The sequence below is a fragment of the Ictalurus punctatus genome, chromosome 21, assembly GCF_001660625.3.
Source record: "Ictalurus punctatus breed USDA103 chromosome 21, Coco_2.0, whole genome shotgun sequence".
In the NCBI taxonomy this organism is placed as follows: domain Eukaryota; kingdom Metazoa; phylum Chordata; class Actinopteri; order Siluriformes; family Ictaluridae; genus Ictalurus; species Ictalurus punctatus.
In genome coordinates this window covers 15,244,167-15,270,808 of record NC_030436.2, presented here as the reverse complement: position 1 = coordinate 15,270,808, position 26,642 = coordinate 15,244,167, and the positions used below count along the sequence as shown (strand labels likewise).

Sequence of the window (26,642 nt, the reverse complement as noted above, 5' to 3'; positions counted from 1 at the left end):
TAAAAGGATCATGTTTTACTACGGTACAGATTAAAAACATGACTTTGCTCATTTTTGACTTGTTTATGCTCATGCTGCTAATATGTGTTAATAAAAAACTCAATTATAGCCAATTTGAAAAAGAATGTTTATCTTTTCAACTAATAGCTACTTTATATTGATTTTAGGTAGAGCAGATCCTCTGAACTAGCTTAAGCTAATCATCAGAAACAATAAGTCTATGAAGTTTAATATGCGATGAAAATGCTTTAAACTCAAAATACATGGTGTATGCAATATGCTGATCAGAGTTCACCTGGATGCTGCAACAGCACCCCATACATTGTTTTTAGATTTAAAAATAAGTAATTGTTAGCCACATCATACAAGCACTTATAAACAATTCTGTAAACTAATACTGATTACCCATTATGGATGTATGAATAATTATAAATAAAGTTAACATTCTGCACTTTAATTCCAAAGTTAATAAGACTTTGTGGCAACAGTAGTTCACTAATGTCTGATTACCATGTTGTACAAGAAGTTTTTCATCATTAACCATCTACTGATAGGCTGATTTATTGGTTGTCATTCTTTTTTCAGCCACAAGGTGGAGGTCTCAAGCCAACAGTTTTCCGTGGTAATAAATAATGCCATATAAACACAAATACACATTATTTTCCACTTTAAATTTGAGCCATACATAATATAAAATATAAAAACAAAAAATCAGAGAGATGCAAATCTCATACAAAGAGGGGTTTAATAAACAAAACCTGATAAAGCTTACAGAACATCTGACTGACGATAGCCTGTGGGCATATCTATTGAGTGCTAAACAAGTTTTACCATACAAAGACCTTGTTCATCAAGGGCACAGTTTATCCCTCTTACATTAATTTCTTTTAAGCTATATGGCTTCACTTATCTACTAGAAAAAACAGTTAAAAACATACATGTATATACACAAGTACAAATTTACATGTCTTTTTTTTTATGTACTTTTAAAATATATTTTACCAGATGATGGGTAGCATGGTATGACATTATCCCTCTAATAAGATCTTTAAAGGAATTTCACAAGCTCAGTGTCCTTGAATGTAACCAAAAGCACAAAATGTCATGGAAGCTGCGAAAAATGTTCAAAATGGACTTTAAATTACCCATGGATAATAGTTTCACATACATGCAAATCCATTTAGAAAAGAATTCCAAGTACCAAAGCTTGTCAAATATGAAGGATGCCATGACCACTGTGGGGGTGGGGGCAATCAGGACATGACTTCATTATCAGTAGACTTCTCAGTGTCTCTTGAGGTCTCAGGTCTGTCTTTTTTCTCCTCCTTCCTGTCTTTGCTTCTGCTCCTCTGTCTCTTGTCTCGGTCCTTCTCCCGGTCCTTCTCCCTGTCCCGGTCCTTCTCCCTGTCCTTATCCTTCTCCCTATCCTTGTCCCTCTCCCTATCCTTGTCCCTCTCCCTATCCTTGTCCCTCTCCCTATCCTTGTCCCTCTCCCTATCCTTGTCCTTTTCCCTGTCCTTGTCCCTATCCTTGTCCCTCTCTCGGTCTCGCTCTCTGTCCCGATCTCGTCTATCTCTTGCACGGTCCCGTTCACGGCTCCTTGAGCGTTCTCGTCTTTTGTCTCTACTGTCTCTATCTCGTTCACGGTCTCTATCTCGTTCACGGTCTCTATCCCTTTCTCTGTTCTTTCCTCTTTCTCGTTCATGGTCTTTCCTGTCAGATTCTCTCTCCCTGCCACGATCTCTATCCCGTTCCCGATCCCTCCTCTTGTCCCCATCGCCTTCTCGGTGCCGGTCAGTGTCTCTACCTCTACTGCGGTCTCTCTCTCTGCTGCGGTCTCTCTCTCTGCTGCGGTCTCTCTCTCTGCTGCGGTCTCTCTCTCTGCTGCGGTCTCTCTCTCTGCTGCGGTCTCTCTCTCTGCTGCGGTCTCTCTCTCTGTCCCTTTCCCTGCTGCGATCCCGATCCCTGTCTCTATCTCTGCTGTGGTCTCTCTCCCTATCTCTGCTGTGGTCTCTCTCCCTATCTCTCTCCCTTTCTCTTTCACGGTCTCTCTCCCTACCACGATCCCATTCACGGTCTCTGGTCCAGCCCCATGATCGGCCTCCATGCAGCCCATCCCGTTCTCGGTCTCTCCTCCTGTCCTCAGACACATCTCGCTGCCTTTCTTCAGACAACCTTGAAGGGCCGTCTCGGTCACGGGGGCCACTGTCAAACCGGCTTGTTCTTTCCTGAGGTTCAGCACCATCTCTAGTTGAGCTGCTGCGTCTTCTTATTTCAGGGGAGTGTCTTCTCCAGTGGTCCTCACGATGGGACTCTGGGCTATGCCCGCCCATGCGGCCTGGTACTGGGATGGGACCTTCAGAAGGAGTAGGCAACAGAGGCCCCCTTACAGGTCTTATGTCATTTAAATGGTCATTGAGCTGGTAACGTGCTGTCTGACCTCCAGAATCATTATCAGAGTAGTGTCCTGGCAGTGGAGCTCTTGGCCCTCCGAAATGCTGAGGGGCAGGACCCCTGTGTCTTTCCAAATCTTGGGATGACCCTCCTCTCGGTTCTTCAAAGGGTACTCGATCCTGAGGTGAACCACGAAATTGGGTTGGATGAGGAAATCGGTGCCCTGGAATATCTCCTGCAGAACCAGGTGGGCCTCTTCGTCCATCAAAGTGGTTTGGTGGAGGTCCCCTAAAGGGAGGTCCATGTGAGGGTCCCTGATTGTCTCTGTAATTGTGTGAGGCTGTTTGTACCTGGGGTTGCTCAATCCCTGACTGATAAGAACTTCCACCATCATTGTCAGCAGGGATTCTTGGGATGTTAGACAGTGGTCCAGGTTCCCCAATGTTGTGAGGGGGATGTGGACCTCTTGGCCCAGGGAAGTGGGATGGTGGTGGTGCCCTGCTGTCAAAATGACCAGGGGGAGGGCCTGCAAATGGTGGTAGTGGGCCTCTGGGTCCAGGAAAGTTGAAAGGTGGAGGAGGCCCATTGAATCTTTGTCCATCAAAAGGAGGGGGTAGTGGGCCAGGTGGCAGAGGACCAGGAGGTGGCCCTCGAGGTCCTATATGATGTGGGGGCATGTTGTTATTAAATATTTGAGGTGGAGGTCCTCTTTGACCCAATGGTGGGACTGAAGGTGGGGGCCCTCTGGGTGTAACCATTGGAGGAAGTGGTCCTCTTGAAGCATCAAACTGTGGACTGCTTCCCCACTGATTCTGGTAAGGTGTATATGGGCCAGGTGGTGGATATTGTGACAGGTCATTTTCCCCATGAGGTGGGCCTTGTATTGGTGGGGGCATCTGCATTGGAGGTGGTCCTGAAATGGGAGGTGGCCCTGACATTGGAGGTGGAATAATGATGGGGGGTGGAACAGTCATTGGTGGTGGACCAAGAGCAGGTGGAGGCCCAACCGGCAGAGGGAAAGACATTGGAGGTGGAATGTCTGAGGGGCCTCGATAATCTGTTTGAGAGTTTGGTCCAGTCATGTGTGGCATATGAGAGCTATGTGAATCTATATAAGATGAACTAACTTGCGTCACATCTTGTGGCCTCCCCATAGAAGATATTGGTGTACTAATTGTTGTGATGTTGTAATATGTCGTTGTAGAAGATTCTGTAGACTCTCCAACAGAAGAGATTGGCTCTTTTTTTAAAATGGTGGCAGAATTAGGCCAAATTTCCTCAAAACTCTTGTTTTCTGATTCAAACAGAACATCATTTTCTTTGGGACTTTCTTTAGGCTCTGTGTCCAGGTAACTTTCTACAAGATCAGGGTCTATTTTTTCCCCTAAAAGTGGAATTTCTGTGCTATCTGCATCTAGGAAAGGCACCTCTTCACTCTTTGTTTCCTCTTCAGACTTTGATGACTCTAACTCAGGATCAGTTGGATGCAACAGCTGACTGTCAACGTTCGTGTCATCTTGTGATGGCGGCACATCTGTGGTTGCACAAGATTCTGTTGGTTCTACATTTAAGGAATCCGATAATGGAGTATCTATGACTTTAGGCTGTTGTGATGTTAATGTGTCTAGTATTGCAGCAATGTCAACGGGTGGATTGTCTGTTATTGTAGTAGGAGCAGCTGTAGCATCAGTGTTACTTAAAGTAGTAGTAATAGTAGACGTAACAGCAGGAGCCTCTTCCTTCTCTACAGAGTCATCCGAGTTTAGCCTCTGACTGGCAGCTACCTGCCTAGGATCCCTACTCTGCCTGGGATCCCTTCTCTGATTTATAACTGGGACGATAGTTGTGCTTTTTGCAACCATCTGCTCCACCTTTTTACCAAGTTGAAGCAACTGGCTGTTGGCTAAGAGAGATTTAGCATCAGGTATTTGCTGGTCCTGTTCCTCTAGTTGCTTCCTGGAACCTGGATCACCTTTAACCTCATCAAAAATAGAGTCATCTTCAGGGTCATATGCAACATCATCTACCATAGCAGTTCTGACCTCGGGTTGCGTGATGCTTTTAGAGACCACAGGATCCTTAGGCTTTTCTTTACCATATGAAACACTGGGATCATATTCTTCTTCAGGGTCATATGGTCGATCATCCTCTTGTTCATCTACTTGTTTACTTTTTGTAATGCCAAATTGCTCAACTATCGGATCCAGCAGAGGAACAGAAACATCTGTTGAACTTCGATCTGAAGGGGACTGAGAAGCATCAGAATCCTTCTTCTTACCAAACAAAGTCTTCAGGATGGTTTGAAGTGGAGTGGCAGATGTGGCAAGAACAGCTGGGGTGGCCGTAATTGATGGGGAATTACTGCCTGCACTTGTGGAGACACCAGGTGCCTTGATGGAGGACAAGATGGAAAACACTGACGATGTAAACGGACCAACTGATGACTCTGAACTGCTGAGAGGGGGCGGAGTTCCAGGAGGAGTTGTGCTTATAGGCTCCTGATTGAGCCGCATGGCTTTGTCAGTTTTGCTAACAACGATTGGTTTTGGGAGGCCAGTCTCCTCATCTCTCTGGGTTTTAGAACGTTTTTCCTCACTTTCCAGAGGGGCTCCAGCACGTTTCTTGTCTTTCTGACAAATTAACAGCCCAAGCAAGAGATTCGGACGAGCTGGCTCAAGACCTGTCAATAAAAAAAATAGTTTGTTAAAAAAATAAAATGATAACACCTGTTGATGTTTAAATCAATGAAAAAAAGACTCTAGGGACTGTTCTATGTGCTAAACTTATGTGCATAACTTGTGAAAAGAGGGCTTGTTCCATTTATCTATGTAATAAGTATAAACCGGTATCACTGGAGATATAATTGGAGAAATGCAGTCAAGGTGATTGTGTTCCTTTGGTATAGTCAGAAACACGTAGTAATATAGTTTAAAACAGTAGTAAAATAATATCCATGTATTTTCAAATCAACCTATAAGCATCCACACAAGTTATCAGTATATTTATATCGGTGTATATATAAAATAATCTCATATTATCAGTAAAATGTATAACAATTTCTCTTCTATCGCTCCTCATATACAATTTGGCACAACCAAAATGATACTACCACTGAAGATAGAAGGCCATTATGTTTGTAGTTACAGCGCGACAGTTGTCAGTCATTCTATAACAAGCACATCTGAACCTGAAACGATGGATAAGCAGCCCAATGTGAAGAAAAGGAATAATTCTATGATTCTGCAAGTTGGTCCCACTTGATATGATTTTCCAACACTTGGGTCCAGCAGATGACTTACCATAGATACCATGGTGTTTCAGCTGCATCCAGCAGTGATTAAGTCAGTGCTTATACATCCGATAACCAAAGACAATAACCTCATGTCTCTTTTCTACATAATGGATTATAATTTTATGCAAGTATGTGCAGATTGGAATGGCACTAAAATCTAAACAAATTTCTCTGATTAACCATGAATAAATAGTTATTACAAAACATGGTGTAGCTAAGAACAAGGCTGAGACAAATATCTCTGGTTGCACCAATTTTGGATGCATAATGTGCTTTATTAGAAACACACAAATGACATGATACAGATTACAATAAGATAAAAACACAACCCAAAATTAAACAATCATATATACACCTTTGGAGTTTAAAAAAACAAAACAACTAAACAACCCATTTTTGCAGAAACCACTGGTGACATGGAACAAGCCCTCCTTTGATGCACAATACTGGCACCATTAAAGGGGACTAGAAGCATTACTTACCTGAGGATTAGACCACACCTGCATTATTAATTAATACTTCAAAAGAGCTAATGCACACAGCATTTTTTTCCCCCCATCTTCTTGCACAAGCTTACCTGGTCCATCGAAAGGTAAGAGTTTAGCAGGCAGAGGGTCCTTGGAGCTCAGTGGAATGAGGTAAAGGTCTTTGATGCGTTTGTTGCTGTTGGCCACTACGCCAAACCGCTTGCGGCTGCTGAAATAAGAAAACAGGGACACGTATGCAACTTCCTCCTCTTCTGTTGCTGGATGGAAACGAATAAGACAAAGCTCCTGAAAAGCAACAGGACACAAAGATACTGTCAAATCAACAAATGAATCCGAATGTGCAATTATTTAAACTTCAGTCTTCACTTATGCTATCTCAACTTATCGATATTAATAGTATTTATTAACGTCTCTTACTTTCGACAGTGAAGTCTTCAGTTTACCAACATAGTCCCAAACTGTGTGTGGTGATATTCTGCCACCAATGTGAATGGTATCGGGTAAGTCCTAAAAGCAAGGAGAAATACTGGTCTTAGCATGTAATTTACAATTACTGACCAGCAATCACACACACTGCAGGTAGCACAAGGAACAAACCTCCTTGAGATGCTCAAAGGATCCTGAGACCAGGTAGGCCTTTGTGACGAACTTGGCAACAGCGTGCATGTTGACAAATCCTTTCCACATAATCTCCTGTCCTGACAGGAACAGAGCTGTTTCGCCTTCAGGAGGCGGCTCAGTAATGCTGCAAAAAAAACACCATGTGTTATTACCGATATTAAATGTGGTTTTACCTCTTCAGCAACCAAAGGAGTCAAATCTCAGTAACCAGATACCCCAAAATTTTACATAGTGGAAAAAAAAAAAGTCTCAAATAGCTTGCTTTCTTTAAATTTGTGTATACCGCCATCAGAGTACATTTCCCCCAGTATACATTTATTATAATTGGACAAATGTTCCAGAGGATAAAAGTGACGTACAACAATAACTTTCCCTCTCACCTTTGAAAATGTACAAATCAGAAAACACCAGCATGCCAACTGCACCCCATTTTAACACAGAACATATAACAAAGAAAAATCTGTGGACATGAACAACGACATACTGACAAATCTCCTGGATTTGAAGAGCATATTATGAAGCATGAAAATTTGAGACGCAGCCTACCTGGATGCGCTGGTCCCGTAGTTCCGTGATTCTGTTGAAGTGACTTGTTTTGGCATCACAGGTTTGGGCAGAGATACTGGAGCTGGAGGCGGCATAGGCAACGGCCCCTTCACGTCCACCACAGGAGCTTCAGAGGGTGTAGGGGTGGCAACAGGCACACTGACTGGTACGCCAACAGGCATACTGACATCAGGTTCTGTCTGAGTGAGGGGTGCAGAGGAGCGGTGGCTGGCAGTACGAGGGTCACGGCGGCTTATAGTGACGGAAGAAACTGCCGGCGTGACCATAGGGGCTTGTACAACAGGCACTATGCTGCTCTGGTCGTCTGTGCTACTTGGCTGATGAGGCACAGACACGTCACTGGCAGAGTAAGAGACGTTAGGTTGGTCTGCCGGCAACTTGGAGGCTCGCTGCTCTGTTTTGGGTTTTTCGGGAGGGTCTTGTCTTTTAGGAGCTGACATTTTGGGCTTTTTAGCTGCTGGCTCATCATCAGCTGACTTCTGACCTGAAAGAGATGATGTAAAAGAGTAATTATAAAACTCCAGTAACACAATACAAGTCCATAGACCTATTCAGACTGCATTTCAATAAAGGTGCTACCTGTGCAGATCTTGCAGTTAAGGTCAAACAGGTGAGCCCTGTGTTCTGCCGTGGTGTCTTTCAGCATGTTGCTCAAGATGTCTGGGACAGCACTGCTTTTTCCTGCTGAAGCAGAACTCTGAGGTGTGGCAGACGGGTGGGACTCCTGATGATCCTATGAAATGATAGAGTATGCAGGTCAAACTGAAGGGCTCCCCAAAAGCTTATTAGCACCTTACAAACACATTACTTTGAAAATCATAAGAGCAGAAACAGAAGGAAAGTGAACAAAGCCAGAAGATTAAAAAATAAATAAAAATAAATAAATAAATAAAAAGCCAGAGACAGAAAGCCACCACTTACTGCCCCAGAAGCCAAGCGAGGAGATTGGGAAGTAGCAGAGATACATACATCTCCATCAGACATGGAAGGAGCTTCTTCCATGTCAACATCAGGGGGAGCTGCGTCCTGTTTGGATCCAGCTTTTGACTGCCCTGGATGGGTCCTTCCACTAGCATCCAGAAACTTTATTTTAAAGAAATAAATAAATAAAATATGAAGAATTAAAAAAAATAAAAATAATAAATTTAAAAATAAATAAAATGAGCTATTATACAAGTTTTTTTTTTATGGAGACCAGCTGCAACTTGCACTCTTCTACAAGTAATCAAGTTCCAGTACATCTTTATCCATTATAAATGCCTCACTGCTGAAGTATTACCTCAGAGTGACCAGGTTTCCTCCAATCAGAAATCTCTTTAGAGAGCAATTCCTCGGGGCTGAGCCTCACTAACCGAAACGGGCTGACCTCTCCACCAATCACACGATAAAACAAGCCCTGTTGAACAGACACAGCAGACAAACAACTTCCTCATGTATGCTGTCCAAAAATATACAGTGGTACTGAAACTCGAAGAACTGTTGACCAACCTTATTTTTAGGATCCTTTAGATTGAACATTAGAGATCTGTACTTGTTCTTGTATTTGCTGTCTGTGTTCATGTACAGATTGAACATTTCTTTCTCAATGCTAACAGCCAGTTTGCCCACCTCGCTCTCAGACATGGAAAGATCATCACTGTCGCTCACCCTACAGTACAGGTAAGCATGCCATGTAGTGAATATTGATTATTCAAAAGCAGATTTAAATAATAACTACTTGTACAGTGTTTACAACCCTACACGTTACAATAAGACATAATGTGCACATTTGTAAATAAACTTTACAGATACTTTCTTCTCAAACTATAAAATGCAGAATAAAAATCACAAGTCAATTGAGAAAATCAAGCAATTTTTTCACCTCTTGTACAGAATGTCAGTGAGCGAACGACGAATGTTGGACCTCATCTGGTTGTTTGGAGGTGTTTGTGGAGGGAGAGGTGCTGCTGGTAGCACTGGCTTGGATGCCGGTGGCTGGCTCTGGGAGTTAGTGGGCATGGATCCAGAAGGCATCCTGGAGGCCAGAGAGGAACCAGAACTAAGAGATTCCTTCACCCCAGACTGTGGCTGCTTTTTGGGGATGGTAAAGGTGCTCTTGCCAACACTCAGAGCTCCAGTGGGATGCAGCCGTGATGATCCAGGAGGACCAGAAGAAGAGAAGACTGGAATGGGAGGAGGAGGTGGTGGTCCTGTTTTTTTCAATTTGACCACTTGGGATAGAGACTGTTTTTTCAAGTCTTTTGCACTACTTGAGGACGTAGTGCTTGTTTTGCCTTTGGACGTTGAGACTGGAGCAGGCTTGGCCATCTTCAGGCCTGGGGACCTTTTGCCTCCTTTAGGAGACATAGTTGCTGCAGGAGGAGGTTTCTTCTCAATAGGAGCTGGCTCTTTCTTTTCTGGTTCAGTTTGTTCTGTTTTTTCCTCTTCATCCTTCTGAGCAGCTGCTGCAAACAAAACGCAAAATACACATTTTTAAAAAAATCTCATTAAAAAACTAAACTCTTAAAACGGACAAATAGAAAAGAACAATCGCATGTTTGCATGAAAGGATTAATTAGGGACTGGTTTTTTAAATGAAATGTGTGCCTTGCCTTGATTCTGTTTCTAATAATTTTTCCGAATAAGGGGAAATTTTTTTTTTTTTAAATTTGTACAATTGTATATACTATGAGATTAGTTGGAGGGGAAAAAAATACACAAATCTAAAAAGTTGAAAAAAATCAAGTGTTTATTTTTTGTTTGTTTGTTTTAAATTCAGTTGCCATACAAAGTACAGATGAACATAATGACCATGTCTATAAACAATTTACAGTGACATGTGATGACAAATAGAAAAATATAATTCAGCCAAATTTGAGTTATATATAACTAGTATTTGGAGTGTACTAGTATGAAACCAGTTCTAACCCACAAGCTTCAATGGCATGAAACATTTACAACAGTCATTCACATGCATCAAACAAGTGATAAATGCCATAATATTCAAAATGATTGGAAACAACCATCATATATCTACCAGATGCATTCTAAAATAAATGGTTCATTTGCTGGTCTTGAAGACTAAACTGGCAGGCCTACCTGTTGCTGATCATGCTCAAGGATCTCTATTACACCCAACTGTTTTTCCATTCACTGAAATTGTTAATTTTACAGGTGTAATCTTTTTTTTTTTTTTAACCCCAAGTGCTCCTATGATCACAGGACATGCATGTGATTATATGCTCTAAGAGCAACCACATTCAAATGTTTCACTGTGTTTGTTAATGCTAAATAAAAGTGCAGTATCCCAATCCAAGTGAGTTCCTACAGTACAGGGTCATCCAAGACCCAAACAGCACTGATCCAAGAAGAATCCATATTTCCAGTCCTCCTCCATGTGTTGCTTTTTATTAAGCTTGTGTTTTCATTGTGAAGTGGTGCTGTATTAGACTGATCCACAAGGCTCTTGTGTCATTCTTGAATTTGTCAAAGATGAAATTGGTCATATTTACTACACACAAAGAAAACACATTTTGGCATGAAAATGTCAGGAAGGAAAATTATTTGTTTGTGCCAAAAATAATCTAATGAGTAGATTTATTCCCAGCATAGCCTCCTACATTGAATACAAAAATGCAGGCTTATATTCATGAATAATGAATTTGTAAGTGAATCATCCTAAGCTGAATAGCTAGGATTCCTCTATTTAATAAGTCAAGCAATAAAACCTGATCAATCAATAATCAACACATCAAAAGATGGACAAGGCTCAAACCAAACGCTGGCTTAACTTCTGATTGTAAAGCAAACTTCTATTTAAAAAAAAAAAAAAAAAAAAGCCTGCTATCTGCATATTCTTCTAATTATGGCATGGCATTTCCTGTGTGTTGTACTAATGACAAGAGAATTCTGCTTCTGGGTGCTGTCTGTCAGACTGTCGTCTTCCAGTTTGTGTAGTCCTCGCGGCTTCAAACTTCACAACCAGAGTGTCAGGCCTTTTTCTCTCGAGTGCAAATATCTGTGCTGATCAGCTGCTGGCTGGATGGTGATGGCCAAAGCAGGTAGAGGCCAAGATATCCAAAGCTCTCCCAAAAGAAAACAAGACTTTGCTCAAAATTGAAGCAAGGGGCAGCAGAATATTTATCTGTAATAATCACTTTATTTTGAAGTCACTTATTCGCAAAAGAGGATTTCATAAAAAGCAAGGCATGCAAGTCAGAAAAAAAAAATATATATATAAAAAACATAAAACGTTAGTGGTAACAGAAAGGGTTGCGGTGCTCGCAGAGAATATCCCTGCCGGGCACCATGTGATCAGAAACGCTGCTCTATTCTTGGTGAAAAGGTGGCAGGAGAAAAAGACACCGTGACCTACCTGTTCAGATGAGCGGTCAGTACTCCTGTTCTTAAGATACTATTCCCAGATCAGAGTGGAAGTTGGAGGCAATGTTGACATTCATACACACAATTAAAATTTAGTTTTCATACAAAACTATATATTCCACAGACAGAAAATGTCAGATCAACAGCATCATGGCAAGGCACTACACATCTCTTTAAACCTCTTGTGATGGTATCTCTCAAGACAGATTCAGCCAACTCTTAAATTAATTAAATAACAAGAGGAGTGTGGCTTTGAAAATTCAAGTCTAGGTGTTGGCTTTGCCAATGCCCAGAAAACTGGACATTTAAACAAAAGTTATTTTTTAAAAAGCAGACCCCTTTATACAACCTGACGTACATAATACCATTTCTGTTTATATGTGCATGTATACTTACCTGTTCAGGACCTCTGTATTGCTCTGTATAAATTAAGGTGTTCATTTGGGCCACCAATTTAAAAACTTCCACAAATACACATGCTTTCTTGCACGGCCAAATATTTCAGGTCTTCGGGCAATATGCTTCATTCAGATTTCTAGTGTAACAGCCTGAGGGCTTCTGGGCCAGAACGCCATCTCATTTCTCATATGAGTTCTACACCACAAGTCACAGAGAGACCAAAGATTAAAGTGTGGAAAACCTTTAAGATACATACACGCTTTGTTTAACACAGTTGGTGATATTGCTGTAGTCTTTTCTGGCGCTACTGCAATGTAATTATGGTCGCTGGACCAGGACGACATGGCTGGGGGTGGCGGATGCTCCTCTGCAACTCTGTCTTCTTCATCCTCCTCATCTTCATCTTCGCGGCCTTCTGACTCCAAGGCCTCCTCTTGAGCTTTGCTGGATGAGTCGGTGGACCTCCTGCTGCTCCTTCGCTCGGGACCCGAACTCTTCAAAAGAAACGAGCATAAAAAAAAATTTTTTTTTAATAAAATTGATAGGACTAAACAAGGCCCAACAGCTCCACTTTTATGGTATATGGACGTCAAACACAAACCAACGTTTTCAAAATTATAGAAACCACCTCTCTATGGGGTATATGGAACCTACGCATAATTAAAAAAAAAAAAAAAAAAAAAAAAAAAAAAAAAAAAAGCGTCTGGCAATCAAAAAGGTTTACACAAAAGGAAAGAAAGATACTATACCTCATTTTCAATCAGTCTCCTCAGAAAAATCACTGCTATAACCACCTTTACAATTTTTCCATTCATCAAAGTGACAGTTTATGTTAATGTTTTGAGTTGAAATTTACCGAGCAATAAAAATATACACACTGTTGATGCTTTAGAAACTTCACTAATACATCGGTCCTGAAATTAATACCTTGACTGTAGATATGACTGCAGGCTTTTTCAGGATTTTCGGCTTGGGCTTCTCCTTGGGTTTAGTCTCCTTGCTGTCAGTAGTGATGGTCTTCATGGCAGCAGCAGCATGCTTCAGGATGCAGTCATTACCACAGTAGACCGAGTCGGGAAGAGCGTCCCTCTCACAGCCAGGACCAATGCATTTAGGGAGAGAGGATTCCTCTGCAGTCGCCATCACCTGCTGAAAACTCACGTTGGTCAGACCTATCAGGCTGTGGAACTATTAAAGCCCCAATCAGAAGTCAGTGCACCTTTTTATCACTTAAAGCAATGCTATCAAATATGATCATGTCAACATACCCAAGACGACACTAGTGCTCTTAATACAGGGCTTGCTAACACAATGTAAACGTAGCAGCACAGAATACAACAATGGCAAGTTTGCGACTATTAAGCAACAACTTGTACATAAGAATCACCTGCAATAAAACCTCAAAATCTTTATGAAAATGAGAGATGTAAATGACTTCATAACCACTACCTGCAATTATTAAACAGGCTACAGCGAGAAAGTCGAGATTCAGTCTAGTGATGACCATTAGCGAGTTTTAAAGTCGTCATTTTGTAGTTTGGTCTTCCCCGATTACAATATTTTATAAAGTCACAATAGCATCCTACTCTTAAGCCTTTTTTTTCTCTGTAAGCTAATTAAAACTGTGGTATCTAGGGTTGGGCGGTATGACAAAAATATCATATGATACTTGAGGACATTTCTACGATAAACATCACGATGTATAATTTAGCTAACAAACTGTCTGCAAAACAGTAAACTAAACAACAACAAAAAAAAAAGGTTAAACTGAGCTTGACGATACTTTTCATTAATGCCTACAAAGACAAAAGATAAAAATTAATAACATCAAATCAACAGCATCCATTTTGCACCATATAATTTGTTAGTATTAAAAACATAAAAAGCACATCACCATACCAACGATCTCAGGTAAGTGTGTCGTAATTATTTTATCGCAATATTGATATGTCAACATCGTCACACCCTAGTAGCCTATGTTCTTTGGAACTGCCCTTAAAATAAAAAGCAAATTATAACATGGTGTACATCGTGAACACCGGTTCCCTGATGCAGGATATTTTATATAAAATTTTTATATAAATGAAATGTCACTACTTGCCCTAATTTAAAGGGACTCTATATATAACATGTCTGTTAAATTCATACTGCTGGTAAAAAAATATATATATATATTCTTCATTTACCTTTAAGTTGTGTGCTAATTTCATGGTAATAATTTGCATTGCTATTTAGTAGATACCAAACTACATCCATCCCATATTATTACCTGGAAAGGTTAGGCTTCATTTGCCAGGTGTGCCCAAATGTTTCCATGTAGGTTATCCTGATAACCATAATGCAAATAATATTTTTGTTACTGAATTAAATGGTTTCCACTTCACATGGTGGTTGGTTTTAATGGTGTGTTAAAAACAAGCAAATTAAACTGTTCTACTTGGAATTATATATACACATTATACACACACTCAAACACACACATTACATTGCTTTATAGTATAACCAACAACATGTGCTGAAGGTCTACGTTACGGTATGGGGCAATTTTTCCTGTCTTTGATTAACAATTTAAACCCTCTTAGAAATGATCAATTTAAAAGGCAGTTGTCTTTAAAGTAGCATAAATACAAAATTATATTTTAAATATCCAGGCAGGTCTTAGAATAAGAAGTGCATCAAAATCACGACACTTTCATAATGCAAGTTCAAAAAACATTTTTTAAAAACACAACATTAACAATCATACACCCTCAGAAAGTAATCAGCTTTTTTTTTTTTTTAACAAAAAGGCTTTGTTCCAGTTTATAGTATTTATACATTTAAGTAATTATAGTACCTAACAATAGCAATTTCTAACATTGACAAAGTGTGCTTACAGTAAACTTAGAAACGTAAAACAATACTGCCTATGTAATCAATTTATAAATATTCTACAAGTCATATATATAAATTAAATAACTGTTTCAGCCAATTACTCAGATTAACTGTATAGCATAATATAAAAGGCAATTTTATGTTTTGATATTTTTGTGCATTAAACCAAACTTGTCATTTGAAAGGGTCTCAACTGGAGTTACACCTCAAACTCAGATACTATACAACAACCTACCGGCTGGAAAATCTTTATTTTCTTTTTGCCGCTTGGGTTAGTAGCTTTCTCAATCCTGCCCTTGATGCCGAATTCTTCCCCGGTCTTCTCTTCTGCAGTAGCAGGAAAAGCAGCTGGAGGCAGACCGCTAGCAGATGTAGGTGTCTGTACATTGGCTTGGCTAAAAAGAGCTGGACTGGGCTCTGACTTGCGAGCGGTAGTGGGAGTAACAGGCCGTTTGCCAGTTTCGGCACCTGCTGTAGATGTGGAAGGCTTGGCGCCCTGGGCTTTCCTGCAGGTGCAGTTGGGGCACACATAGTCCTCACTGTTGCGCTCCATTAGGCGGCCGCGTGCCTCCGTAATGCCCACACAGTCCCCGTGGAACCACTCCTCACAGCGGTCACAGCAGATCATGAACCTGAGCACACACTGCATGCTTCAGCCACATTAACAAACAGCGACAGCATGCTCTCTCATTCGGTCAATATATTAAACACAAATAAAGGTACATTTTTGATGCTGCTATTGGAAAAATTATTCAACATTCTTCTACAAAATATTTAAAGGGTCACAAATACACTCGGTGGCCACTTTAATAAGAACACCTGTATCCCAGCTCATTCACGCAATTATTCATAAAATCATGAGACACAGGTCTTCCTGCATTGTTGGTGCAGACAGGCTGGTTTGAATATTTCAGAAACTGCCGATTCCCTGTGATTTTCACACAGTCTACAGAGTTGACACAAGTGAGAGATGGGGGAAGGGGGGGGGGGGGGGGGGGGGGATAAATAAATAAATAAAAATAAAAAACATCCAATGAGCAGAAGGGGGAAAGCGTTGCTGATGAAAGATGTCAAAGGAAAACTGCCAGAATGGTTTGCCCTGACATGAAGTCCACAGGAAGTAACTCAAATAACCACTCTTTACAACCGTGGCAAGCAGAAAAGACTTAGAGGTGGATGGGCCATAACAGGTCCTTCGACTTCAAATCATGAACAAGGTTTTGCACCTGTGCAAGCTCTATAAATCGTTATGTATGAAAATCCCGGATCAGCAGTTTCTGAAATACTTAAAATCAGCACAAAGCTCTTGGCCTGCATCTGCATGATTTTATGCATCATACTGCTTCCACAAGATTAGCTGATCGATAACTGTAGGAATTTGCAGGGGTTCAAATTCAAGTGGGTGGTGAGTGTACACAATTATTTGTTTTTATAAAAGGCACTAACCTTTTGTTGTGTTTCTGTCTGCAGATGCAGTAAAGTGCATTTGGATCATAACCGTCATTATCAGACTCGCTGGATGATGACAACGACTCATCATCCTCCTCTTCATCCTCATCCTTCTCTGTGCATCCCCCTGCTTTAGGCTTAGCTTCTCTTTTGGGGCCTGTTTTCAAAGGGCTTCTTGAAGGCCTTGCGTTGGCAGGCACTTCCTCCTTGCTTGTCTCTTCAGCTGGTTTCTCAAATTCTTCTTGTTTCAGTTCTTCCTTTGCGTCCTCCGACTTGGCATCCTCTGCACCAGTCGCGATCTCAAGCTGCTCTTGTGTCTCTTTCGTGGCGCTCTCTTCGTTTTCGGAACTATCGTCGTCACTGGCCGAGTCAGCCATGTCCGCTTTGGGCTTGGGGGTCGCCCTTCCCCTGCCCCTCCCTCTGGTCCTCCTCACTGGGGATGGCGCTTTGCTTTCAGTCACTTTAGGCTCGGTGTTTCCATCAAAGCTGGCCTCTGATGCGGTCTCAGACGGTGGATCTCCACTTTCCAGGTGAGCGGGCGTGCTACGTCTCCCTGTTCCTCTCCCTCGCTTGACTGTCACCAGGAACTCCTCAAGCTTATCAGTGCGCTTGGCCTGCCTGCCGCTTCGTCGGACCGGTGCTCCAGGACTCTCTGTTATACCTGCCGTCTCTCCAGTCATGTCTCTTTTTTCAATAGTGGTCCTGCGGAAGCGCCAAGTCTTCTTAAACTCGCCAGAGTTCTTGGCCGATTTCTCTACGTCCTCTAGTTCTTTACGAGCGGCATCACTTTGGCCTTTGTCACCCTTACGGTCCCTTTCCTCCCCTGCCACGACAACTGGAGCTGTGAGATGGTGGCAAGGAAATTAGAAACATTGAAATTTTTTTGCCTTAACTTTGAAAGAATCAAAAAGGAAAATCAAGCTGAATTTGGCAAAAGCAAACGTGACTAAGCAAGTGGCATTCATCGGCTAGATTCGCCATACAGAATTCGGCGAGGCCAAGATCCAATAGCAGAATTGAAATGATTCCCCGAATCGATTTAGAGTGCAAGATTTGAATTGAGACACCAGTTTGCAACAATAAGTTCAATAGTAGAACTGATTCAGAGCCAGATTAAAGTTCCACCAAGCTGCTGCGAACCAGGTAAATGAAGCTCTCATTCATACAGCGCTCCAAGGTCAGTGGTACCTTGTGAACTGGAATCCAAATCCTGGCTGGACTCAGGCTCAGGACTTTGAGCTAGCTCAGGGCTCACAATCTCCTCCATGATGGAGTCACTTGCTAGATTTCAAACAGAATTATCCATAGTTAAGAGAGAAGCACAACACATACAATGCAGAGTTGAGCTTTTCACCACTTCAGTTAAGGTGGCGTGGTCCATGTACAGGTTGACGAGTATTTATTTTGAACATTTTAGTTGATTTACTTAAGGGAACAGTTCTGTAATTGATATTTGAGTGAACACCAAAAATATATGTACTAATTATATATTACACACACATACGACGCGTACATGCTGAAAGTGGAACACAGTCCACTATAACGCATTTTATCATATCTGCACCCAGAAGCTAAAATTCATCAGTCAATGATGAACTCCTTTTTGCTCATCCAAAGAAGCAACAAACAATATACATATTACAGTAACACACAGATAGAAAAATGATTGATATAAACGCTACAGTATAAAATTATAAACTTATTGTGCCACCCTTCATCAAAGTGTCCACGATAATGAGGTCGAAATGCAAGCTTTCTTGGAAAACTGATGCATGTTTCCTAATTAAACCTTATACTTCTTTAAAACATGAGGCATATGAGATGTACATCAGCTCCCGCTGCAATAAAAGTGTAGAAATTCTTGTTGAGCAAGAATTTTATTAGTTTAATTAGTTCATCATTGAATTAGATCGCTGCGATCTTGGGCTTGGCGATATCGCAAAAAAAATTAATAAAATTCAACGTTTTGACGATTCGTGATTATGATTTCATTTTTGTTCTGACATAGCGCATTTACAAATAAACTAATTTTTCAACACTTTATTTGAATGAACTTTGGAAAATGCAGAGGTGTAAAAATACTGACAGCAAATAGTGCAAACAGGTTTTTTTTTTTTTTTTTTTTTAAATACCTTTTCTTTAAAGTGCCCTTATTATGCTGTATAAAAGTGTCTAATTTTGTATTAGAAATCTCAAACAAAAGGTTTACATGCATCCAAGGTCAAAAAACACAAATTTTCTCATAATTTACATTGCAGCATCACCTCTTGTTCAAAGGGTTACAAACGACTCGCTCAAGGATCTGTTCACACTAAACTCCTCCTTACAGAGAGTCTACTCTGCTCTGACTGGTCAGATGCCCAAGTCTGTTGTGATTGTTATACCGCTCACAACGCGTTGGAAATGAAACCCTCACTATCATATCTTATATCATTTCAGCTCAGTAATAATGTTGTCGGATTTACCTCATCAATTTGAGCCCCGAGTCTGATACGTCGGAAGATCAACCCGAACCACCATCACAAGCACGATGAGAACAGAATGTTTCTCAGTGGTAGGTTTGTAGGTAGTTTGGCAATAATGTGAGTTAGCCGGTTAACAGAGGCCTACAGCAGTACACTGGCTGTACACATATAAACACCACAAAACTACGCATTTGGAACACTCAGTAGAAAATATATACATGAATAACCAATCATACTTACAGGTTGTGATCCAGAGGCGCAAAATGGTCCAAATAAAGTGGGTACGGCCCCATCTTTAAGGAATAATCATTTCGTAAATCCCTCATTGACTTCAGCTAGATGTGAGAAGCAGTCGTCAGTGAAATGACGGGAACACAAATGAAGGTCAGAGCTGAACCGCTGAGAAGTTTAAAAATTAACTCTAACCACTGACGCTTTACGTCCTCATCCTCTGAGAGTCCATGCAAAGTGCTTTTACTTCTGCAGCGCAGAAACCAACGTCTTCTAGACATGAACCTAACTCTTTCATGACGCAACTACTGTAGTGTAGTGTTTGAGAGTGGGTCAAAGTACACGTTCGCTAAAAGCCAATGAAGACCAGAGGCGGGGGTTTTGGTTACAAACCTACAGGTTTGTACAGGAAGTAAGTCTGGAATTACAGAAGACTCGTTTCAGCTGCTCAAAATCGGGTTTCTTTTGGGAATCAATAACTCAATTTGTCATGCATTTTGATTTTTGAAACTTTGCAGACATTTTTTTACATTCACAAACAGCTATACAACACTACATGAAAGGTAATATCTGAAAAAGCATAATAGGTGTGCTTTAAATATTCTTTATTTAAAAGACCCATTGTTTGCACTACTTGCTGTAGATGGCAGTTACGATTTTTTTATGAGCTTAGTGAACCCTTTTTCTTGACAAATTAAACAGTGACATGCTTTTCATGATGTGAAATGCCAGCGCAACTGAGAAGTCAACTTCTCACGGGCATCAAGGAAACAAGGTTATATTAGCACACACACAATTTGACACTGTGCGAAAATAAAAGAAATTAATAAGATGGATCAATACATGTCAAACTGATTTATATCAAACAAAATGGTTCTTAAAACCACAATCTTGTTACATCACCACCTGAGAAACCCTTAATCAAGAATGGAGTTCAGTACCTGTTTGGGTGCCGTTCAGGCTCTGCTGAACTGGGAATAGTGTTTAATAACGAGCAGTTCCTGAGCCATTCACATCACAATGAGATATCTAAGAGGAAAAATACAATAAAACTCAACCACCACACTTCTTGAGAGCTAGGGAAAAAATATATATATATTTTTTAAATCAGACAGCAAAGATCATCTATACTCAAATATACTGTTTGACCAAAGTGTGAAAAGTTTGTAAAGTCCTTCAATAATTTTGAATAATTTCTGGGCAGCTGCTGACTAGTAGAACTTGGTTCTACCTCTAATATGTTGTTCAGATGCTCCGACACATTCATTCACCAGATCAAGTGTTAAATCTGGCTAAAGATGCTGAATAACACAGAGCTGGACTGATCACCCCTGCCCTAAACCAGTATCGTTTGGCTTTGTGTCAACAAACTGGAATCAATCTTTTTCCTTTTACAGATCAAATCCAACTCAAAACACAACAGACATTGGAGATCAAAACCACACATGTTTAAACTGCTTAGCATCAATATCAATTTCCCACAATCGACTTAATTCCATTGCAATCTGATTGCAATTCTCATGACACAGTGATCTCATTGAATACAGTGTGATGCAAAATGGCATACATCCACAATTTGAAATGTTTCAAAATCTCAAGATCTCCAAATAGACAAAATAGCTCATGTATTAAAATGAATGAATGAATAAACAAATAAAAACATTCATGACAATGACATTTGTTTGTTTATTAGTAAACCAAAATATTCAGTCTGGATGAATGAACTTGGCATTAGGATGAATGACTATCATGGCTACTACATTTCATTCTCCTTTGCTTTGACCCCATATACGGCTGTTTGAATAGAAGAGCAGGTCGTGTTATACACTAAGATAAAGAAGGAATGCAGCAGATATCTGTGACTGTACAATCATCAAGTGTCCTACAAACTAATTGGCAATCATTTTTTTAATTATGAAACATTTTTTTTTTTACTTAAAACAGATTTATGTGAAAGACATCAATATTACCCCACTAGGAAAATTACTATAACTTGTATTCCCTACATAATGTCAAAATCTCAGACGGACACATGGCAAAATCATATCACAGTGCTGCTGAATTCTTCAGTCAGGTGTTGATTAATTTTCTATAACAGCGGCTCTGACAATAGTACTGACTATATGGTAACTGCTAACTCTGAGGGATTTATACGACAAGCTGTTCTGCCATGGGGAAACCGGTCCAGACAGAGGACTTTGTGCTTTGAGTAAAGAGAAATTTTTATCTGAAGACAAAACAGAATACCTCGGCTGCCGTCTTGTCCATCCCCAGAAACAAATTATGTTATGAGTTGTCTTTCATATTTCTCGCATCAAGAGGGTGTTTATATGATGGTCAGTTTATAGCCGTAACTCATAACAGGGACTATTCTGTCCCGTGGACGTTCCACAACATTAAATGTAAACATAAACCGAATAAAAAGTAAGATGTCATTCTTTAATAAACAGAAAAAAAAACAACTATATTCGTTAAGAAAAACACAAGACAGTTGTCATGCTTTTATAGGATATAGGAAATCATCAAGTCTTGGGTCAGTGATTATTTTCAGAGCATCACGCCCCCGTGGTGTTTTATTCCACCAGAAAACTACCAACTTCAAAAATACAACAGAAGCATTATGGGAAACGTGTGACCTCGCCCAGAGACCACTGAAACACAAAGGCATTTTAGGCAGAATTTGAAAATGAATTTCCTCTGAAGAAGAACTCAAGGTAGTCCTGATGGGACGCCATATTACCGAATGCACACGAGTTTCTTATTGACTTGTTGGCTTCACCTATAGACCTGTTTTGTGTTATTGAGCTCAGGGCATGTCTGGTCATGTGAGGTCGGAAATCTTTTACACAAGAGTTACTGACCTAAACGTTACACGTGAAGTCGTAATAGCGAATTTCAACGTCAGAAATGATTTTTAAACCATAGTTAACTTTTGCACTTTCATCCAAAGACGAACTATAATAGTCGTAAGTAATGTGTTTTTTAATGAATAACGTTATCACTTAGTTTCAGTACTCACTAAGCCGCATACAGCAACTTATACATGTAACCCATTTTGTTTTCAATAGATGAGAACGGTAAGAGGAAACCAAAACAGATCAGGCTAACGACTAACAATACGACTTGGACGCAAATGAAAGCTCGTACAATCCGAGGAGCGCGTGAACGCAACATAAACCCGTTAACTACCTGCTACATGCACAGCTATGCTAGCGAGCTAAACATACTGCTCATCTTCTCGAGAGAATAAAATTCGATGTACTGTAATAAGTTTATATTTTAACCCCCACCCCCCAAAAAACTCAAATCGTTGTGATAACTCAATAACGTTATTATAATTGTTAACAACACTCGCGCTGTTTTTCTATTGTTATGGGACACGCTAACGAGTCAACGCGCATGCGCAACACCCATTAGTTTTGCTAAAACGGCTAAACAAACATTCGATAAATTGAAATAAATTTACAAAGCAATGCTGACTTACAGAACCACTACAATGTATAGTACATCACCTCAGATATAAAATATTGACCAAAAGGCTTCGTGCTAGCTAAACTCCCCCCAACCCCGAACTGTGCGCGAGCCACACGGTCAAACGCCATGCTAGTTTTCTCTTCCGTTAGCTTAGTTAGCTAATCACCATAGCGACACACAACGAAGACCTCGCGTTCACGACCACCTCCGTGTATTTGCATGCAGTATGCAGGACGAGCGAATTACCCATAAATGCAGCCTGTGCATTATTTTACTTACAATAGCTTTTCATTCTGCAGACAGCGTTATGTTGATAATATGGTGGCCTTCGACCGTGACGCCATTATCGGTGACTAGGCTCGCGCAAGGGTTTAATTAAAGGAATTTGATGTTAGCCGATTAAACCTGCTGTCGTAAATATATATATATATTTTTTTATTTACCTAGCTGTTATCGGAAACGTTCAGTGATGCATACTCACTTAGGAATATAGGTAGTCTGCAACGCGGTCAACGTAATGACTTCCTCCATTTTCTCTTCTCGCTGGGGATATATGTAGCGCGCGCACGCCTGTACTAGGAAAGCACGCGCTGTGAGTGAAGATGCAGGTTACAGCGCCACCGCAGGACTGGGGAGGAATTACACTTCCAGCGCTAACAACTGTAATAGCTACATGCAGCTTAAATCTCTATCTAGATATTTATATAGATACAGCTACACACACACACCTCTTGAAGACAATCATAGTGAGATTTCTATCAAGCGATTCAAGTGGGTAATCCTTTTATTAATAATCCATTAAATAAAAGAATAACACCCATGTAAACTTGAATCTGATTACTTTTCACATTCAGAATTTGCACATGCACGTTTGTTTGAACGATGTGCTCCTTGTGCAAAATGCTAGAATATTTTATTTAAAAAATTGAAAACTTTGATGAAACATTTATTTCTGGTGCAGTTAATCCTAATGTTGATGAGGAAAATGCATCGTGATGTGTGCATTTGATGTTATTTTCAACAACTCCAAAAACATCCTTGTTCGGGGCTGTCGAACAAATGTGAAATGCTGAATACTTTTTTTTTTTACCTGCAATCACAAGTCTTCTCCTCGCTGTGCGTTTAATAATAACAATAGGTGAGGTTTTGCTGAGACTTGATCCACATTATACTTGTTCCAGGCGTGCACATAACTCTGGATCGGATTACATATAATGTGCATGTAAACAGGGGCTTTATACAGATTTTGTTTACACAGTGTACCTGTAATCACAGTGAATTCATTTGGATTGGTCAAAAGTTTTGCATGTAAACACAGAGCATAAACACACAAGGGTTTCACGTAAAGGTGAATTAGGTAAGATTACTCAACATTAATCCGGATAGATCTGAAAATTGCATTTTTGTTTTAAAACGCACTCCGTCTACACTGGCGTTTGCAAACATTTTCCAGAAACTGCTCGTCCACACTCAAATGTCTGAAAACACTGCTTTACACCCCTCTAATGCACATGCGTAAAAAAAACTTAATAAGCTTTGCCCTGCGTCATTTCCCTCAGGCGTTTATTTAAAAATGCAATCCGAAGGTTGTACAAAGTGACATTCATCTTTAAGAAAGCTATCAAACTGGAATGCAGGCACAACAACTGCAGTACATCATCCACCATCTTGTTTGTTTTTGAGCTGACTGGGTCACGTGACGGCTGCTAGACTTAAAAATACATAATTTTTGAATATCTCTATTTTCTCAGTCCACACTACAATGTGAAAACTGCATTTTTCAAATATATCCACTTGGGAGGCTGTTTTCGAAAAGCTTTGTTTTCGCCAGACAGTGTGGACAGAAAAGGATGCGTTTTCAAATTAATCTGGATTAATGTGGATGTAGCTTTAAATCGTTTTTTTCCTCTGACAAGATTAGGTCTCTGGTGGTCCCTAGACTGTTTATAAAAAATGAAGGCCCATCCAAAAGCAAACAAGCATTCCAGCCCAGGTTTTCTTACCCACCTAATACACTTATGCTGAGGCCATGGCTTAAACCAGTGGTTTTCAAAGTGGGGGCCGGAACAATTTGGTGTGAAAAATAAATAAATACATGATTTTCTCTTTCTCACTCTCAGACAACCACACACACAATCAATTCCTAATCTAATGTAATGTAAAGATGCAAGATGTAACTATTAATAGAAAAAAGGGGGGGATATATTCAGAAGTCTGTATTTTTAATGTGTTTTAAAGACATCTTGCAAAAGGGGGGCCTCTGTCAAATGTTAATTCCATTTGGGGGGGCCTTGCCCTGGAAAAGTTTGGGAACCACTGGCTTAAACAATTATTTTAAAATCATGTTTATGTATCTTACCGTTTATCTGTAAGTAAGAGATATACATTTTTTAAAAAACTACTACTGCGCCTTTAATGCACTAAAACCGAGTATGGGGAAGCTGTGTGGTTGTTTGATTTTTCTTCTTCTTCTTTTTTTTTTTTTAAAAGCCATATAGTGCAGCTGCATTTGAGTGAAGCAGAAAGTATGCGTCACTTTTTACGCGTACGCTGGGAACCGCGTGCAGTAAGCGTGACGCAAATTTTGTTATCAGCAAAGTATGCGCGTACGGTACGTGCAGGTCGCACACTAGCATTTAATTCTTTTGCACTATTTAGTTGTTCCACAAGGTAGCAGCAGTGACCCAGGGCCGTTGATTCTCAAGGTAGTCGAAGAAGAGACGGAAACGAGTGCTGGCTAGAAAGTACCCGCATTTGTATAATTTTAGCCTTAAAGAGTATACGGATTTGTATGTGTGCTAATCGTGGCATGAGATTGCAAGCATTCTTCTTTGTCGTTCTTCACACAGAAAACCTGCTTTGCTGCTCTGTACTGACTCTTGTAGGCCAGGAGAGGTATTGCATGTTGTCGTAACGCGCATGCGTACATGTCAAATGGAATATACTTGGAAAGGCTATTTAAAAAAACGAAATATACCATACCGAATAAGATTCAAGATTTCTTCCTTTGGTGACTTTTTAAAGTTTTGTATCCATCTATCTAGACACATTTGAGCTTTGGTGTAGTGCACCAAAAATATCTAAATGTATTAGGTTTATTTTAATTTATAGTGGTGTTGTTATTCAAAGCGACTAGGCCTTGTCCAGAAGTGTTCAATGTTCAAGTGCATCCCATTTCTCAAATGCGCCAAAAGTACAATATGTAAAACCACATTAAACATAAACATAAACTAATTACACTACGTTTATAATTACGCATCGCGTGCTCTCAGTAGACAGTCTGACTAACCACCTTGTAATTCGCCTAAATGCAAAATTAAATAAACAAGCTCAGCTCGGTGCCGTTTAAAAGATGGTAACGACAGATAGGCTGATATTTATACTCTCATGAATGTAAAACTGCGAATAATATAATCTTACAAGTTGGAAGAATTGGACGCTTGGATTTTCTGAGCCCTCGCCGTTCACTTGCAGTAGTTTATTTTTATTTTATTTCTTTATTTATTTTAATGTCGGTTGGGAACCGCGCTATTTGGCGCAACACCGCCACCTACTGGCCTGGAGTGAGGCGCGTGCAATACTTAGAAATAAACATGTGGTCCTCCAGCACACCATAATTATTGATGGGAAGTTCGGATCATTGAATCTTTTTTCAAGTCATTTCGTTCATTTCAGCACAATATAATTAAAATATCTCTCTCTCTCTCTCTCTCTCTCTCCCCCAAAGACATGCGTTGTAGGCTGATTGGAATTTCCAAATTGTCAGCAGTGTCTGAATAGGTGTGCGATTGTGCCCTGCGATGGGTTGGCACCCCGTCCAGGGTGTCCCTCACCCTGTGCCCACCGTGACACAGTGGAGGACAAGTGGTATGGAAAATGAATGGATGGATAGAACTAAGGGGCCCAAACCTGCTCCTCTGTTCACAAAACAATCTCCATGAAGACACGGTTTGCCAAGATTTTCCCTAGAGCCATGCTCCAAAATCTAGTGGAAAGCCTTCCCAGATGCATGGAGGTTCTTATAAT

General features: G+C 40.4%; 1 protein-coding gene across 18 annotated transcripts; it reads right to left on the bottom strand.

The window, feature by feature from the left end:
• Positions 1-728: 728 nt before the first annotated feature.
• dido1 (death inducer-obliterator 1) lies at positions 729-26,171 on the bottom strand. 18 transcript variants are annotated; one of them, XM_047149594.2, is made up of 19 exons: positions 26,037-26,171; positions 20,084-20,171; positions 19,152-19,246; positions 18,912-19,069; positions 17,635-17,727; positions 16,444-17,287; positions 15,233-15,647; positions 13,051-13,272; positions 12,380-12,617; positions 9,224-9,806; positions 8,851-9,010; positions 8,642-8,758; positions 8,284-8,445; positions 7,942-8,095; positions 7,342-7,846; positions 6,772-6,919; positions 6,592-6,681; positions 6,264-6,459; positions 729-5,074 (listed from the first exon to the last, which is right to left on the bottom strand). In XM_047149594.2, the coding sequence occupies exons 5-19, from the start codon at positions 17,711-17,713 to the stop codon at positions 1,254-1,256; spliced, it is 7,734 nt and encodes a 2,577-aa protein (XP_047005550.2). In that variant the 5' UTR covers positions 17,714-17,727; positions 18,912-19,069; positions 19,152-19,246; positions 20,084-20,171; positions 26,037-26,171; the 3' UTR covers positions 729-1,253. The 18 variants fall into 18 exon arrangements, with proteins under 18 accessions (XP_047005550.2, XP_017305681.2, XP_017305685.2 ...); XM_017450192.3 differs by lacking the exon at positions 26,037-26,171 and adding an exon at positions 23,098-23,158; XM_017450196.3 differs by lacking the exons at positions 18,912-19,069; positions 19,152-19,246 and adding an exon at positions 23,707-23,811 and having other exon boundaries at positions 26,037-26,132.
• Positions 26,172-26,642: the final 471 nt, after the last annotated feature.